The sequence below is a fragment of the Neophocaena asiaeorientalis genome, unplaced genomic scaffold (genome assembly GCF_003031525.2).
Source record: "Neophocaena asiaeorientalis asiaeorientalis breed wild unplaced genomic scaffold, Neophocaena_asiaeorientalis_V1.1 scaffold196, whole genome shotgun sequence".
NCBI lineage: Eukaryota > Metazoa > Chordata > Mammalia > Artiodactyla > Phocoenidae > Neophocaena > Neophocaena asiaeorientalis.
Window position 1 is genome coordinate 2,145,048 of NW_020173929.1, and position 16,928 is coordinate 2,161,975.

A 16,928-nucleotide genomic window follows, 5' to 3' on the forward strand; every position below is an offset into this window, starting at 1 on the left:
AATATTTTCTCAAACCCTTTCTTTTTCTTCTCTTCTTCTGGAACCCCTATAATTCAAATTTTGGTGTGTTTAATGTTGTCCCTGAGGTTTTTGAGACTGTCCTCAATTGTTTTCATTCTTTTCTCTTTATTCTGCTCTGCAGCTGTTATTTCCACTATTTTATCTTCCAGGTCACTTATCCGTTCTTCTGCCTCAGTTATTCTGCTACTGACTCCTTCTAGAAAATTTTTAATTTCATTTATTGTGTTGTTCATCATTGTTTGTTTGCTCTTTAGTTCTTCTAGGTCCTTGTTAAACGTTTCTTGTATTTTCTCTATTCTGTTTCCAAGGTTTTGGGTCATCTTTACTATCATTACTCTGAATTGTTTTTCAGGTAGACTGCCTATTTCTTCTTCATTTGTTTGGTCTGGTGGGTTTTTACCTTGCTCCTTCATCCGCTACATATTTCTCTGTCTTCTCATTTTGTTTAACTTACTGTGTTTGGGGTCTCCTTTTCGCAGGCTGCAGGTTCGTACTTCCCATTGTTTTTGGTGTCTGCCCCCAGTGGGTGAGGTTGGTTCAGTGGCTTGTGTAGGCTTCCTGGTGGAGGGACTGGTGCCAGTGTTCTGGTGGGTAGGGCTGTATCTTGTCCCTCTTGTGGGCACGGCTGCGTCCGGTGGTGTTTTTTGGGGTGTCTGTGAACTTAGTATGACTTTAGGCAGCCTCTCGTTAATGGGTGTGGTTGTGTTCCTGTCTTGCTAGTTGTTTTGGCATCAGTTGTCCAGCACTGGAACTTGCTGGCCGTTGGGTGGAGCTGTGTCTTAGTGTTAAGCTGGAGATCTATGGGAGAGCTCTCGCTGATTGATATTATGTGGGGCTGGGAGGTCTCTGGTGGTCCAATGTCCTGAACTCGGCTCTCCCACCTCAGAGCCTCAGGCCTGACACCCGGCCAGAGCACCAAGACCCTGCCAGCCTCATGGCTCGGAAGAAAAGGAAGAGGAAAAAAAGGGAAAAAAACTCCAAAATACAACAGATAGAACCCCAAACCAAATGGTAAAAGCAAAACTAAACAGACAAAATCACAGAAAGAAACAAAAAACAACAAAATAGAAACAAACAGTCAGAACCCTAGGACAATGGTTAAAGCAAACCTAAACAGACAAAATCACACAAAGAAGCATCATATACACACTCACAAAAAGAGAAAAAAAGGAAAAAAAATTTTAATAAAAAAAATAATAAACTAAAAAAAGAGAGCAACCAAACCAATAAAAAAATCCACCAATGATAACAAGCACTAAAAACTAAACTAAGATAAACATAAGAATCAGAAACAAGTCAGATGCAGAAAGCAAACCCCAAGTCTACAGTTGCTCCCAAAGTCCACCGCGTCAATTTGGGTAACATTCATTGTCTATTCAGGTATTCCACAGATGGAAGGTTCATCAAGTTGCTTATGGGGATTTAATCTGCTGCTCCTGAGGCTGCATGGAGAACTTTCCCTTTCTCTTCTTTGTTCACATAGCTCCCGGGTTTCAGCTTTTGTTTTAGCCCCACCCCTGAACGTAGACAACCCTCAGGCGTCTGTTCCCGCCCAGACAGGAGGGGTTAAAGCAGGGCCTGATTAGATCTCTCTTGCTCACTCAGGCTGGGGAGTGGAAGGGGTACAGTAGTCATAATTGTAATTCGGGGCGAGACTGCAGTGGCAGAAGCCAACATGACATTGCAACAGCCTGAGGTGTGCCATGTGTTCTCCTGGGGAAGTTGTCCCTGGATCTCAGGACCCTGGCAGTGGTGGGCTGCACAGGCTCCTGGGGCGGAGGGGGGTGTGTGTGGGTAGTGACCTGTGCTTGCACACAGGATTCTTGGTGGCAGTGGTGGCAGCGTTAGCATTTCATGCTTGTCTCTGGGGTGTGAGCTGATAGCTGCGACTTGCACCTGTCTCTGGAGCTTGCTTAGGTGGTTCTCTGAATCCCCTCTCCTTGCGCACCCCGAAACAATGGTCTCTTGCCTTTCCGGCAGGTCCAGACATTTTCCCTGACTCCCTCCCGGCTATCTGTGGCATACTAGCCCCCTTTAGGCTGTGTTCACGCAGCCAACCCCAGCTCTCCCCCTGAGGTCTGACCTCTGAAGCCCAAGCCTCAGCTTCCAGCCCCTGCCCATCCTGGTGGGTGAGCAGACAAGCCTCTCAGGCTGGTGAGTGCTGGTCAGCACTGATCCTCTGTGCGGGAATCTCTCTGCTTTGCCCTCTGTACCCCTGTTGCTGCGCTCTCTTCTGTGGCTCCAAAGTTTCCCTCCCACCCACCCGCAGTCTCTGCCCGCGAAGGGGCTTCCTAGTGTGTGGAAACTTTTCCTCCTTCACAGCTTCCTCCCAGAGGTGCAGGTCCCATCCCTATTCTTTTGTCTCTGTTTTTCCTTTTTTCTTTTGCCCTACCCAGGTACATGGGGAGTTTCTTGCCTTTTGGGAGGTCTGAGGTCTTCTGCCAGCGTTCAGTAGGTGTTCTGTAGGAGTTGTTCCACATGTAGATGTATTTCTGATGTATTTGTGGGGAGGAAGGTGATCTCCGCGTCTTTCAGCTCCTCCATCTTGAAGATCTCTCCCGTGAGTCCTTTGACATCCATAAAGAACAACACTTCTTTTGGCTAGATGGTGCTTATATTAAAAAGGTAGCCAGGTAGATTCAGATGTAGATTCAGGTATGTGCCCACTGTTTGCATACTGTTTAAAACACGTATTTAATTCATCCAACCAGCAGATCCAGTGAGTCCAAATCACCTATTTTCCAAACAGACTCCAGCTTTTGTATCTGCACAATGGTGCGTTGCCTTCATTTTCCTCTAAATCTCTTTCCTTGTCCTCAGTCCCCTCCTGCTTTGGTATCGAGTGCGTCCTATGACTTGAGCTGCTTCCTGACCCCAGGTCCTTGTCTTCTCTCCCAACATGCTTTGTAGGTCCCCCTCCCGGGGTACATCGAGGCTTACCCCCGGTCCCGGTATCAGCAGAACTCGCCCTCCAGGCTTCCTCGCCAGTACAGCCAGCCAGCCGGGCTGCACCCCAGCTTGGAGCAGGCCCCGCTGCCCTCCGCAGCAGCCTCACAGCAGAGCCTGGCAGAGAACGACCCGTCCGACACGCCCCTGACCAACATCTCCACAGCGGCCCTGGTGAAGGCCATCCGGGAAGAGGTGGCCAAGCTGGCCAAGAAGCAGACGGACATGTTTGAGTTCCAGGTCTAATGCCTTCGCCCACTTCCAGACTCTGAGGAAACAGTCTTTGGTTTTCTCCAGCCTGGCTTGATGGGTCTGGAGGCACAGACGATGTGGGCGTTTTTCTCACCCTCAGTTTCTAAAAACGTGAACAGTGGGGCTTCTGGGGAACAGGAAACTCTTGAACAACTGGATGCTTGGCTTATTCAACTGATTGTATGTCAACAAGTCCCCATGTGGGACCATATGTTTGATACTCTGTTACATTAACTGTTTGAACTGAGGGTGTATTTCCCTACGGAGCCTTAGTCACGAGAGATGCTCGCAAATCTGCAGATTCCTGTCCAATGCCATATTTTAATAAATCACCAGAATGGGGAGAGCACAGCTCTATCTTCGGTGACCTCTGCATGTTAACTCTATTATTTCTGTGTTAAAGGCAATGCAGGCGTGCGATGAAGTCCCAGACTGTACTCTCTCTCATTCAGCCATGGCTGTAATCATTGCAATCACCTCCCGTCTCCAAGGGAGACACTGACTCCAGCCAAGAGAGCTGAGTCCTTTTCTTTTAAAGGTTCATATTCAAAGTCAAATAAATTGGATGAAAATCAGTACTGTCAGTCAATGACTGCACCTATGAACAGTCCTGACTCTTTTCCCCCCCGCAATTAATTCAACAAAGGCCAAGAAAGAGAGAAGATGAGAGGGAATGGTGGATTCGTGTTGACAGGTTTTTGAAAAGGTGTTGTCATTTTGGAAATAGAGTATTCTGCGAGCTGGGCTCTGGCTGGAAGAGAATCGGTGCTAAGAGCTTTAAAGGTCCTACAAAAGAAAAACTGGTTTTCTTTGCCCTGCAACGAAGGTGGCCTGAGAACGAAGCGTCTCTCTTTTTGGGGACGATAGACACATCGACTTTTACAAGGAAACCTCTGTCTCTTCAGTGATGATGTCCAGCATGTGCTGCCCAGTGATACAAAAGGAAATAGTCATTGATGCCTGTTAGAAGCAGGAACAGTGGACCCAGTCTCCCCAGGCTGCAGCCTCTGTTCATAGAAGCTTCTGAATGCAGAAAACCTGTTGATTTACATTGAAATGTAAATAACATTTTTAAAGGTGTATGGAGTTAGCCAGTCCCCTCCCGCACTCCTTCCCATAGTTAGTTAGTTAATAGACATAGGAGGACATTTGCCAAAATGGCAGGCTTCTGACCTCATGACCGTGATGTTGCAAATCAGCCTCCCTGGCGTGGCAGGTGAGCCTCCAGAGCTCTGGGTGGACAATACCTTGCAGCACCAGCTGCTGACTGTCAGTGCAAAAGCAAAACAGGTACTGACTTCAGGTAGCCCAGGGGAGGGGACACCGTGGTGCCCTCACCAACTTTGGGAGCTATGCTCAATGTTGGGGACTTACTTGGTGTCTGTTGGAGAGTGAGGTCCTGTCCTGCCTTCTCACCCATGATCCATCTTGTATCCATCCCCTCTGAGTCCATCTTTCCATTCTCCTCATGAGTTTCTTTGGTCTTTATTGAGAGAAGAAGCTGGAAATTTTAACATTCAGAGAAGAGTAGGAGTGGAATTGATTAGCGTGGGAGAGTCAAACTGTCAAAGCACAGACTTTTCAAAGAAGCTGTTTTTATTTCCCAATGGCAAATTGCCCTTTCTGGAATGTTCTGGAGATGCTGTGTCATGGAATCCCCAAACGAGTCTCTTGTCCTGATGATATTAGGTAGTGTCCTTTTGGTATGCCGGTTGATCTTTCATAGTGTTAGTTTTTTGTTACTTAAAAAAAAATCAGCTATAAATAAAATGTATTTTTGTAATTTCCATGTGTATATATGGTATATTTCTACCAATGGCCGCTTGTTGTAGTCCAAAACCTAAATCAGTTTGCAAAACACTTTGGACAGTGCAAGATTTTACTGACAGATTAACACAATGCCTAAGTCTATCCAAATAGGTATTCTGTGCACTTGAATGAACAAAGAGCCAAAGAAACTCAGCCTTTTCATGCAAACGGTATGAGTCCGATAAAGTCAGCTACATTGTCCCGCCTTATCAATGATATGAATATTTCATCAGTGCAATGACATCAACCCGGTACTTTGTCTACTTGGTAAATGCCTGGAAATACTGTATGTTAAAATGAAGTTCCAAGACCTTAGTGTAATTTAAGTGTAGGCACATGCTTTCAAGACAGTGTCTGTGGTTTGGATGTACCAGTGACTCGCAGAAGAGGAGCCCACGGTGTGTGGTGGTCTGGCTCCAGCTGGCTAAGAGGATGCAGAAAAATCATGGTGAGCTGTGTAGAACCCCATGAAATACTGAGTCAGTCGATGGAGATGGCTAAAAATACAGCATGCTAAATCAGACACTCTTTTAAACGAGATACTGCAGGTTTAAGAGCAGTATATGGGAGGAAAACCTTAAGTTGAGAAGAAATCAAATCTGTTTGTGTTGTCCCACCAATGCGAAGATGGCCGCCATTGTTTGATATTCTGTGACTAAGATGTGGTCCCTTTTCTGAAGAGTGTCCTGACCTCATGGAGGTTATGGATACCTGAACAGCTGACTCTGAGAAAAGGCAGGTGGTCAAAAGTGCCCTGTGGAAGTGAACACAGAGTTCCACGCAAACCCAGAGGCTCTGTGTTCCTCATGACCCTCCAGACAGTTGAAGAAGCCACAGAGGACATTGGTGACCTCAGAGAAGGAAGCTAAAGTCTGAAGAAGTGGACTGACCTGCCCGAAGCCTCCAGCCCAAGCCCACTGACTCATGATCGGGCTTGCTTTCCATTTCACCATGCTGCCTGCACGCTTGCCTGTGACACATTTCTTGAACTGTGCTAGGAAGTTCAAAAAGTAGACAAGGGTCATATGAGGGACTATCTACGTTCTTGTGAAGAAAAAAGATAATTGAATATGTAAAGAACTTCAGATAAAGTGTATGAGGACAATGCATTTGTGGCATAATAAACATTTTTCGGAACTAGTTTCAACGTGAGTTTTCTGCATTCATGAAAAGAAAGGCATTTTGGCTTTTTCCAGAGAGCACCATCGAGGAAATGGTGTTCTCTACTGCTGTTCAAGACTTCAGGGGTGTGTTCTTCTCTCAGTGCCATGGGTCCAAACAGGCAGGTGGGGAGGCCACAGCAGCTTGTCACCGAGAGGTAGCCGATTCTGCACTTTGCATTAGGGGAGGCGATCCCGTGGTACAGGAACGTAAAAGTCTATTGCGTGCCCTGGTACCTACCACCTGAGATGCATTGGTACCTGTGGAATAGGAACTTGCCTCTTTCAGGGTGTGCTATGGACTGAACGTGTCCTCCGCAATTTCTTTGCTGAAATCCTAACCCCCAATGTGATGGTATTAGGAGGTGGGGCCTTGGGAGGTGCTTAGCTAGTGAGGGGAGCCCTCGTGAATGGGATTAATGCCCTTATAAAAGGGACCCCAGAAAGCTCTCTTGCCCTCTTTTCTGCCACATGAGGATAAAATGAGAAGTCGATAGTCTGCAACCCAGAAGAGGGCTCTCACCAGGACCTGACCATGCTGGCACCCTGATCTCGGACTTCCGTCCTCCAGAACTGTGAGAAATAAATGTCTGTTGTTTGTGAGCCACCCAGGCTATGGTTCTCTGGTATGGCAGCCTGAGCTGACTAATGACTAAGACAGGGTGGATCACGTAGGAATCAATTCTCCGGTGCCAGAAGAAGTTACATTGGGCATGTGCTAATTTAAGAATTCAGCAGAAGGGCATGTAATTTCTGAGCATTCTTGATGGAAGAATGGGTAGGATATTGTTAGGTTTGTGATATAAAAAAAGAAGACTTATGAGAGTCCGGATGGAGGAGGAGAAAGATTTAAATACCTGACTAAAATAAGTGCTTCTCTAACAGGCAGAAATTAACAAAATAGATCAAAAGATTTAAATCCCGATTACCAATAAATAAGCTTCTTTTTTCTACGTAACACACAGGCACTCATTGTTTAATGAAAAAAAATAACAGGGGGGCTTACCTGGTGGCGCAGTGGTTGAGAGTCCGCCTGCCGATGCAGGGGACATGGGTTCGTGCCCCGGTCCGGGAAGATCCCTCATGCCCCGGAGCGGCTGGGCCCGTGAGCCATGGCCACTGAGCCTGCGCGTCCGGAGCCTGTGCTCTGCAATGGGAGAGGCCACAACAGTGAGAGGCCTGCGTACTGCAAAAAAAAAAAAAAGAACAGATATTATTTTAAAGTTTGAGAACAGAATTTAAATGTAATCCACTCCTATTACACATCAGAAAGTAGTTTGGACTTTTCTAACAAAATACAGCCAAATACGCTTAGGGAAAGATAATCATTTAGCAGTGACTGACTTGGGTCCAAGTATTAGAAATTAAATGCAGCCATTTAGTCCAATCTTGAAGATATTCTAGTCAAGGACCTTTGTGAGGACCAGAAACCGATTCACACTTGCTCAAATGTAGAGACTGAGCAAATACAGGCAGACCTCAGAAGTATTGTGGGTTTGGTTCTAGACTGCCACAATAAAGCAAATATCACAATAATGAGAGTCACCTTAATTTTGGGGTTCCCAGTGCATATAAAAGTTATATTTACACTATACCGTAGTCTATTAAATGTGAAATAGCATTATGTCTAAAAAAATACATACCTTAATTTAAAAGCACTTTATTGGTAAAAAGTGCTAACCATCACCTGAGCCTTCAGCGAGTTGTAATCTTTTTGCTGGTGGAGGGTCTTGCTTCAGTGTTAATGGCTGCTGACTGATCAGGATGGTGGTTGCTGAAGGTTGGCACGGTCGTGGCAATTTCTTAAAAGAAGGCAACGATGAAGTTTGCTGCATTGATTGACTTCCTTTCATGAACGATTTCTCTATAGCTGCAATGCTGTTTGATAGCATTTTGACCACATTAGAACTTCTTTCAAAATTGAGTCAATCCTCTCAAAACGCTGCTGCTGCTTTATCATCTAAGTCATATTCTAAATCCTTTGTTGTCCTTTCAACAGCCTTCACAGCATCTTCACCAGGAGTAGATTCCATCTCAAGAAACCATTTTCTTTGCTCGTCCGTAAGAAGCAACTCCTCATCCGTTACAGTTTTATCATGAGATTGCAGCAATTCAGTCACATCTTCAGGCTCCACTTCTAGTTCTCTTGCTGTTCCCACCACATCTGCAGTTACTTCCTCCCCTGAAGTCATCCATGAGAATTGGAATCAACTTCTTCTAAACTCCTGTTATGTTGATATTTTGACCTCTTCCCACGAATCACAAGTGTTCTTACTGGTATCTAGAATAGTGAATCCTTTTCAGAACGTTTTCAATTGACCTTGCCCACATCCATCAGAGGAATCACTGTCTATGAAGCCTTACAAAATGCATTTCTTAAATAATAAAGTCAAAAGTACTCCTTGATCCATGGGCTGCAGAATGGATGTGTTAGCAAGCATGAAAACAGCATGAATCTCGTACATCCCCATCAGAGCTCTTGGTTGACCAGGTGCATTGTCAATGAGCGGTACTATTTAAAAAAAGAATCTTTTCTGAGCCGTAATCTCAACAGTGGGCTTAAAATATTCATTAAACCATGTTGTCAAACAGATGTGCTGTCATCTGGGCTTTCTTGTTCCATTTATAGAGCACAGGCGTGTAGATTTAGCATAATTCTTAAGGGCCTGGGGTTCTTGGGATGGTAAATGAGCATTGGCTTCAACTTTAAGTCACCAGCTGCATTAGCCTCTAACAAGAGAGTCAGCCAGTCCTTTGAAGTTTTGAAGCCAGGCGTTGGCTTCTCCTCTCTGGCTATGAAAGTCCTGGATGACATCCCCTTCTAATATAAGGCTGTTTTGTTGTATGGCTGTTAGCATAACTGATGCCATCTTGGACGCTTAGTTTCTCCTGTCCTTTTACTGACCTCACCCAGGACTGTATGGTGCAGTGAATCACCTCTCTGTCATCAAAGGCTTTGTAGTTAATAGATACTGTTTAATAATCGTTAGGACCAGGTAGCCTCTATGCCCTCTAGTCCCCCCAAATGATGAAAACCTTCCCTAATGTAATCCCGGTGCCCATGAGACTAGTTACCCATCATAAATCTTGACTTAGGAATGCACGTCCTGTTTCCAAGCACATACCTCCAATATTCTAGGTTAGCCATCAAATTGTCCCAATGGCCCCTCGGCAGTGCAGAATGCTTCTGGATTGTTGTCCACCCGATCCCACCCTGTGAGTAAATTACCCTATAATAAACTGATCCGTTGATTACATGGAGCTTCCTGACTAATTTTTCAGTCTCAAGATGCCTTCTCAGTTTGGTGGGTACTTTTCATTCCTTCTGTCCTCCAACATCCATCTACACTGACAGTCTGTTTAGTGCAGTCACCTTCATGAATCATCTCAGCTGTATCTACCGGGTGACTTGCTGCAGCTTCTGCACCGGCACTTACTGTTTCACCTTGTGCTTTTATGTTTTGGAGACGGCTTCTTTCCTCAAAGCTCATGAACCAAACTCTGCTGGCTTCAAGCTTTTCTTCTGCAGCTTCCTCACCTCTCAGCCTTCATGAAATTGAAGAGAGCTGGGGCCTTGCTCTGGATGGGGCTTTGATTAAGGGAATGTTGTGGCTGGCTGGATCTTTAGACTACTAAAACTTTTTCCAGACCAGCAATAGCCTGCTTTCTTATCATTGGTGTTTTCACTGGAGTAGCACTTTTAATTTCCTTCAAGAACTTTTTCTTTGCGCTCACAGCTTGGCTAACTGTTTCGTGCAAGAGGCCTAGCTTTTGGCCTGTCTCAGCTTTCAACATGCCTTCCTCTCACTAAACCTAATCACTTCCGGCTTTTGCTTTAAAATGAGAGACATTAGACTCTTTCTTTCACTTGAACATTTAGAGGGCATTGTAGGGTTATTAATTGTCCTAATTTCAATATTGTTGTATCTCAGGGAATAGGGAGGCCCAAGAAGAGGGAGAGAAGAAATGGGGGAACAGTCAGTGGAGCAGTCAGAACACACACGACATTGACTGAGTTTGTCCTCTATATGGGTGTGGTTCGTGGTGCCCAAAACAATTACAATAGTAACATCAAAGATCAGTGATCCCAGACCAACATAACAAATATAATAATAATGAAAAAATTGAAATATTGCAAGAATTACCAAAATGTGATACAGAGACATGAAGAGAACAAATGCTGTTGGAAAAATGGTGCCAATAGACTTGCTCGACACAAGGTTGCCACGAACCTTCGATTTATAAAAAAATGAAATATCTGCAAAGTGCAATAATAAAGCAAAGCGCAATAAGACCAGGTGTGCCTACGCAGGGCCATTTCATGGAAACAAAACAGCTCCCGGTGGGGAGGGATGGAGACCGCCGTCCTCCCCCCGGCTCGCTGTCTCCTGTTCTCTCTCCACACGGGCTTTCACCTGTTTTTCTCTGCGTACCTGCTCCGTTCTCCTGCTTCGCTCGGCCTACTGTCCTTCTCTGTTTTCTCATTAGCGTGTATGTAGCTGAAAATCCACCCCAGGACCCACTCTGCACAACTTTACCCTTTCATTACCCACCCCTCTCTGGCTGCCATCTCTGTGCCCCCAGGGCAAATTCTTGAGACTCAGATCCAGTTCACCCATCTACGATGAGCCACCCTTGGGTCAGGTGCCTATACAAACAGCTGTCAGCAAGGAGACAGGGGTCATGTGACATAAGCATGGCGCCCCTGGACTGACCCTTTCAGTGAGGGCTTTTGCCGAGGGCTTGTACCCAGAGGAGGAAGCATGAGTGGGTAGGTCCTTCAAAAGCCTGGAATTGGCCACTACCCCCAGGATGGCCGCCAGCAGGTGGGCAGTCCCTGTGGACACTGCCACGGAGAGGCGAGGGCATCCTCGACTCCCACGTCAAGTGAGCATGCATGTGCTTGCAGACCTGCCCCCCACTCCCACCCCATCACCTGCCCTGTTGGAAGTGCTGCTGGGTCTAGGAAGTGACTTCTGGCCGAGGCCCAGTTAGCACAATGTCTTGCTTAGCAGATGATAAATACTTGTAAATTGAAACGAATGATCTTAGCTCAGATGATGTTAATAGGGCTCCTGGCCACACACTTGCATGATGTGAAAACTGATGAGCTTCTCAATAGAGTCTTTTGAAATGAAATTGGTCTCTAGTAAAATTGATATTATTGTGTCTCTTCCCTTCTAAATATTTAATAAGTTAATGTCCCAAGAATTGAAAAGTCTCTTGATTTCTTAAGGTGAACTGTGACAGAATCCTAGCCTGTGATAAGTGCTAAAATGTAGGGTGTTTCTGGGAAGGGATATTTAGGAAGTATCAATAGAATTAGTGCCAGAAACAAAATTCTTTTAGAGGATATTAAGTTGCTTTGATTATGCAGGTTTCAAAAACAGAGAAATTTGTGATGGGGCAGAATTTGTCTTCATAGGACAGATCCACACTTTAATGAAAGTCGTTATATAATGAAATCTTGAAATTGATTATCTTCATTCTCTGACTTTGGCCAGACTTTTGTGAATTATGGAGGGAGGCCATCAATGTATTTTACATAAATTAACTGTGGCTTCACTTTATTTTCCCCCATCTCTACCTTATGACTAAACTGGCTCCCTCCAAACCCACACACAAACTGAGTCGAGAGATGGTTTGACCGAATAGAATCAGAGGAATATCTTTGGTCTGGAAGTTTTGAGAAAAGCAGAAATAATCAAGGCCTTGACAGTTCACGTTAAACCAGTCTCTGGTTCCTCATCCGTGAAATGGGTATAAGGACTTTTGCATTTCCTACCTCCCGTGGTGGTTGTAAGGAGCACGTGGCATAATGTATCCGAAAATGCTTTCAAAAGTATATTTGAGGGGCTTCCCTGGTGGCGCAGTGGTTGAGAGTCCGCCTGCCGATGCAGGGGATGCGGGTTCGTGCCCCGGTCCGGGAAGATCCCACGTGCCGCGGAGCGGCTGGGCCCGTGAGCCGTGGCCGCTGAGACTGCGCGTCCGGAGCCTGTGCTCCGCAACGGGAGAGGCCGCAACAGTGAGAGGCCCGCGTACTGAAAAAAAAAAAAAAAAAGTATATTTGAAGATGTTCTTACTAAAGTATTAGCTTCATAATTCAGTTTCATCCAGCGAAATGTTTTAGCTCCTTCCATCTACTGAACTAATTGGTCACATGTTCTATAAAATGTTTAAAGTAGTTATATTCTGTAAAATAAAAATACAAAGATGATCCTAAGTTTGGAACTGCCCGTAAAAGCCAGCCTCACCTGGAGCTGTGTTTTGCTGTTGCTGCCTGTGATTTGGAGGACATGTAAGTACTTGTGCCTGCGCTTTCGCTCTGGGGGGGTAAACCCAGGCCAGGAATTCTCACCAAACATGTTAGACATGCTGGGCAAAGGCAAGTACCGAACAGGAGCTTGACTGTGCCTGTTATAATGTGATGCTCTGCTTCCTAATTAACTTTGTACGTCCTTGGCCTCTGCCAGGAACAGTGTTCATATGCTATGAGAATTTTTTATGGTAAAATAAAATGGCAAAGGCTTTCACGCCCCAAAACCTGCCTGCGCCTCGTTTTGCCTACTCCAGATGGTGAGATGGACTCACAAATCAGTTGTACAGCAGTGCCCGCTGGGGGTTGTTAAAGGACAGTTGTGGGTCTGGCAGACCCCCTGTGGTCTCAACCTGGGGCATGGGCTCATCAGCCAAAAAGAGCTCACCCCTGGCCATCCACAGGCCCCTGAGAAGCAGTTCCAGCCCATCCACGACTGTATTCTTGGGGCAGATGGTGTCCAGGGGCAGAATAAGCCAATGTTTGCTTACATGCCCTTCTCAGAACATAAAGAAGTCCCATCCGGTGCTCCCGAGGAGTCCAGGGATGATGTTAGTCTGGGACATAAACTCCCAAGTCCACCTATTTCCTCATTGCTAGTCCCAGCAATCACGATGCCAGCCTTATGTTTAGACCTAACCAGAGACTATGTGTTATACTCCATGCTCTGCCCTTTGATCCAAGCTGGTTGGACAGGAGGCATATCTGACCCAGGAGCCACAGATTCATAGGCTGACTAGCCACCAAAAAAATGTGGCTTAGCACATGGGGCTAGGCCAACCAGATTCTCTCTCTAGGAAACACCAAGAAACAGAGTCTGTTAGCAGCAGGTGTTGAAACTGAATGGTCAAGACTCAGAGGCCATGATGGGCTGTATTCAAAACAAAGATCTAAGAAATCAGAACATTGACTAAGAAGTAACCTTGAAGCCAAGGAGATTAGAAATAAGAAAGCCTATCTCCTGTAATAAAAATAGACCAAAACCCCAACTCTGAATGTTTCAGAGGAGTCCCTATGCCCTAATGGAGAGACACGACCCGGGGCTTTTGCGGCTCCAGTGAGATTTGGGCGGCAACACAGTGATGTTCCTCGTTTCAGCCTAACTGCTGAAGCTTTCTGCAAACATTCAGAAAGTACCTAGAGACTGAGGGAGCGATTCTTCACTCCACTCTGCCCCTCTGTAAAGAAAGGTCAACTATGTACAAAAGACTCCCCCAAAGCTGCTGTCTTGCTTCAGTGACGAGGAATAAACTTAGAGCCTCTGCAAAATGCTGTTGCAGGGCTCGCCATGGGGTGGAGAGCACGGCATAGGAGAGGACCAGTGGGCCCAGGAACGGAGGGCTTCCCTGCTCCCGCATTTGCTTTTTCCTTCTTCCTGGACCCTGGCTGCTCCTAGCTCTCAGGACCAATGACATGATCAAATGGAAAGAAGTGGCTGGTGCCTACTTCCGTCCCGGGAATGGCTGACAGACACAGCCCCAGGGAGCTGGAAAAGGCCCATGACAAAGCCAGCCCCTCCTTGCTGGTCCCCATTAGAAAGAGGAGAGCAAACTTATTCCAAAGGATGATCTCCAGACATCTTTTAGGAAATGTCATGCATCCAACTCAAGAGCTCTGCTGGCCACTGGAAGCCAGAAAGGATGTGCCTAGGAAGGACTATGGAACCAAGTAATGAAAACATTAGTGAGAGTGATGGTCAATTAACTGTAAAATGTACACGGATGGTTAGAGGGAAACACACTTGCTTTGTGTCTCTCTATGACATTTTGGAGGTACAGTTATGACAAATACTGGTTGGCACAGTTGGGTCCTTCATTTTAACAACATTCCAGTGTTCATATTTGCACATAGACAAACCCACATTTAGGGAGAGGTCATCTGACTCCTCAGAACTGAAATCAAGTTTTGTTAGCATAACAGTTTCACCACCTACCCCTCCTCCAAGCCAAAGAGCTCTGGCTAACTCTTGAAGGGAAAACACTGCAGGTTACCCGGTCTCTGATATGGGCTCTGTGTGCTTGCTCTGGACTCTGCCCGGCCTTCACAGAACATATAAAAGGGCTTGCTTTTGCCCCCAGTGCCCACTCTGTCACCCAGCTCCTGGTGGCTGAGGCCTACGGGAGCCCCACAGGGCCTGTGGAAGCCACACCTCTTGAAGCCATATTCCCAGTGATGCCGACATAACCTAATGAAATGTCAGGCTACCACCCAGATGTCTTACCTATGGGACGTTTAGAAACTATTGGACTGGGGACATAGGGTCGACCGATGAGTCATCTGTTGGACCGGATTTCTCATGCTTCGGCTGGTGGCAAGGCCAGAAACTGTTTGCACGCTCCTGGAGTAGTCCATTTTCTAGATCAAATTTGACGGCATCAAGAGAAAGGGCGTGGATAGTCTTAAGACCGCGAAAACAAAGGGTTGCCAAGTTGCCCGAGTTGCTTCATGTATTAATGTTCAGGTGCTTTGGGAGCTAAAAGTTTGCTTCTCTCGAATGTAAGGTTTTGTCCCTAAAATTGGAAGGTCCCAGACAAGCTTTCTGTGTCCCAGGGACCAACTCTTTTAATGGTCCAGGTAAAAGAGAACCAAATGCTGAGACCAGAAGCCGTGACTTGAGCAGATACGAGGCCCGGAGAAGGGCTGCAGGGCTGTCTTTCTGCCAGGGATGTGCATGTCTGTTGATTGTTAATCTTTCATTTAACTGGAACTGTATAGGAAGCACTGATAGAAGCTTCCACATAGCCATCCATTCAGTCCTTCATTGGCTGAGCAAACTTTCCTGAATTCTTACTATGCGTCAGACGCCATGCTAGGTGATCGGGATTCAGCGGTGAGCGAGACGCAGCGCCTCCCCGCACAGAGTTCACGGTCAAGGGAGACTGATCCTTGAGACGCAAAGCCCAACATATGAAGGACTCACCATGCATTCAATGATTTTTCTACCTCATAAGAGCCAGCCGAATGAAAACTGAAGTCCCCTTCTTTCTGGAAACATTTAGGTTTAGAAAATAACAGACTCTGCAATTGCATCTTCTGGTTAGGCTACACACAGCTTTCCTTCCCAAGGATCTCTAACCGATTAGTAAGGCACCCACAATATACCAGTGGGGATAGAGAACAAGTTGCCAACTGCCAAGAATCAACAAGTATTTGTTGATTTCAGGAACCATATATTCAGTACTTTACGAGTGAAACCACGGTGCACCGAACACTCACTTTGCATTGTTCATATCAGTACACTGCCATTCAGAACGTACTGGATTATTAATGAATGGGCTTGGGTTTTTATTCAGCCTCTGAAATATAGCGCTCTGGGGAGCAAATCTAAACAGGTGAACCAGGTAGAGCTCTGCAGTGATACCATTTCTTTTTCTTTCTTTGTGATACCATTTCTTTTTCTTTCTTTGTGATACCATTTCTCTGCTGCATTAGCCTGTTTTCCTTCATTGAAATTGTGTTTGTTTACTCCTGGAAATTTTGCATATGAAATAAAGCACATCGTCTTGCTGGTAATTTTCTTTCCAAGGTGTTAGTGGATCCATGTGTTCACATTTTGTCTTTTCTCTTGTGTACTAGTTCTTTCTCCATACCCCATAAGGAAAAGATTTTAACAAGCGTTTACAAATTCTCATAATACTAGAAATCACCATGTGATGAACTGATGTCTCAACTGTTTTTGAAATTATAGGATCCTAGACTCTTTTAGTTGGAAGAGAATTTACTGGGGAAATGATCCAGGTTTCTACCCTGCAATCCATCCCATGACCTGTGGACACTATAGAGGCCTACCTGGTCAAAGATTAAGCAGAATTAGGACTTCAGCCGGGCAGGTACTCAAAATGAGGGAGAGGGGAAAGAATGGGGAGGAGATGGAGGGTTTTAAATATAATTTAATATTTAGGGGAAAAAAAGCAATATAGTCACCATTGAGTGGGAGTGGAAGAATTTCCTTGATTTTAAATCACGCATGGAGTGAGAGGACACCAAAATATTTTCAGTTTGGGGTCTGAAAAGTTTTACTCTAGCTCTGAATCTATGTCAAGGCCACTGTTATCACACTTTAAAGGGATGCCCATGTTAGGATTTGGGGTCATCCAGGCCTAGATTGGAACCTCACCTTTACCACATTCTAGCTGTGCTCCTCTGGGCAAGTCATGTCCCCTCTCTGAGCCTTATCTGTGAAATGAAGCTGGGATCTAGTCAGTGAAGTGACTATAGAGCTGGAAGGAGAGAACACAGAGTTTCCAACTGCAGGACACTCTACGAGCATGATGGACTATTGTTAGATTAGTCTCTGCTTGAATACTTCTAGCGTTGGGAAACTCACTATCTTGCCAGAGCCGAAGCATTACCCATTGATCCACCAGGAGTGACTCCTATGCTCAGCCCCTTCCAGCCCCAACTGTGGACAGCCTCCCTTTTCA

The 16,928-nt window shown here is 45.7% G+C and overlaps 1 protein-coding gene across 1 annotated transcript in view; it reads left to right on the plus strand.

The window, feature by feature from the left end:
- KIAA1549L (KIAA1549 like) overlaps positions 1-3,213 on the plus strand; it is a 126,618-nt gene extending 123,405 nt beyond the window's left edge. The window contains exon 20 of the mRNA XM_024752632.1: positions 2,932-3,213. Coding sequence (XP_024608400.1) covers positions 2,932-3,213 — 282 coding nt within the window. The remainder of the gene's footprint in view (positions 1-2,931) is intronic.
- Positions 3,214-16,928: the final 13,715 nt, after the last annotated feature.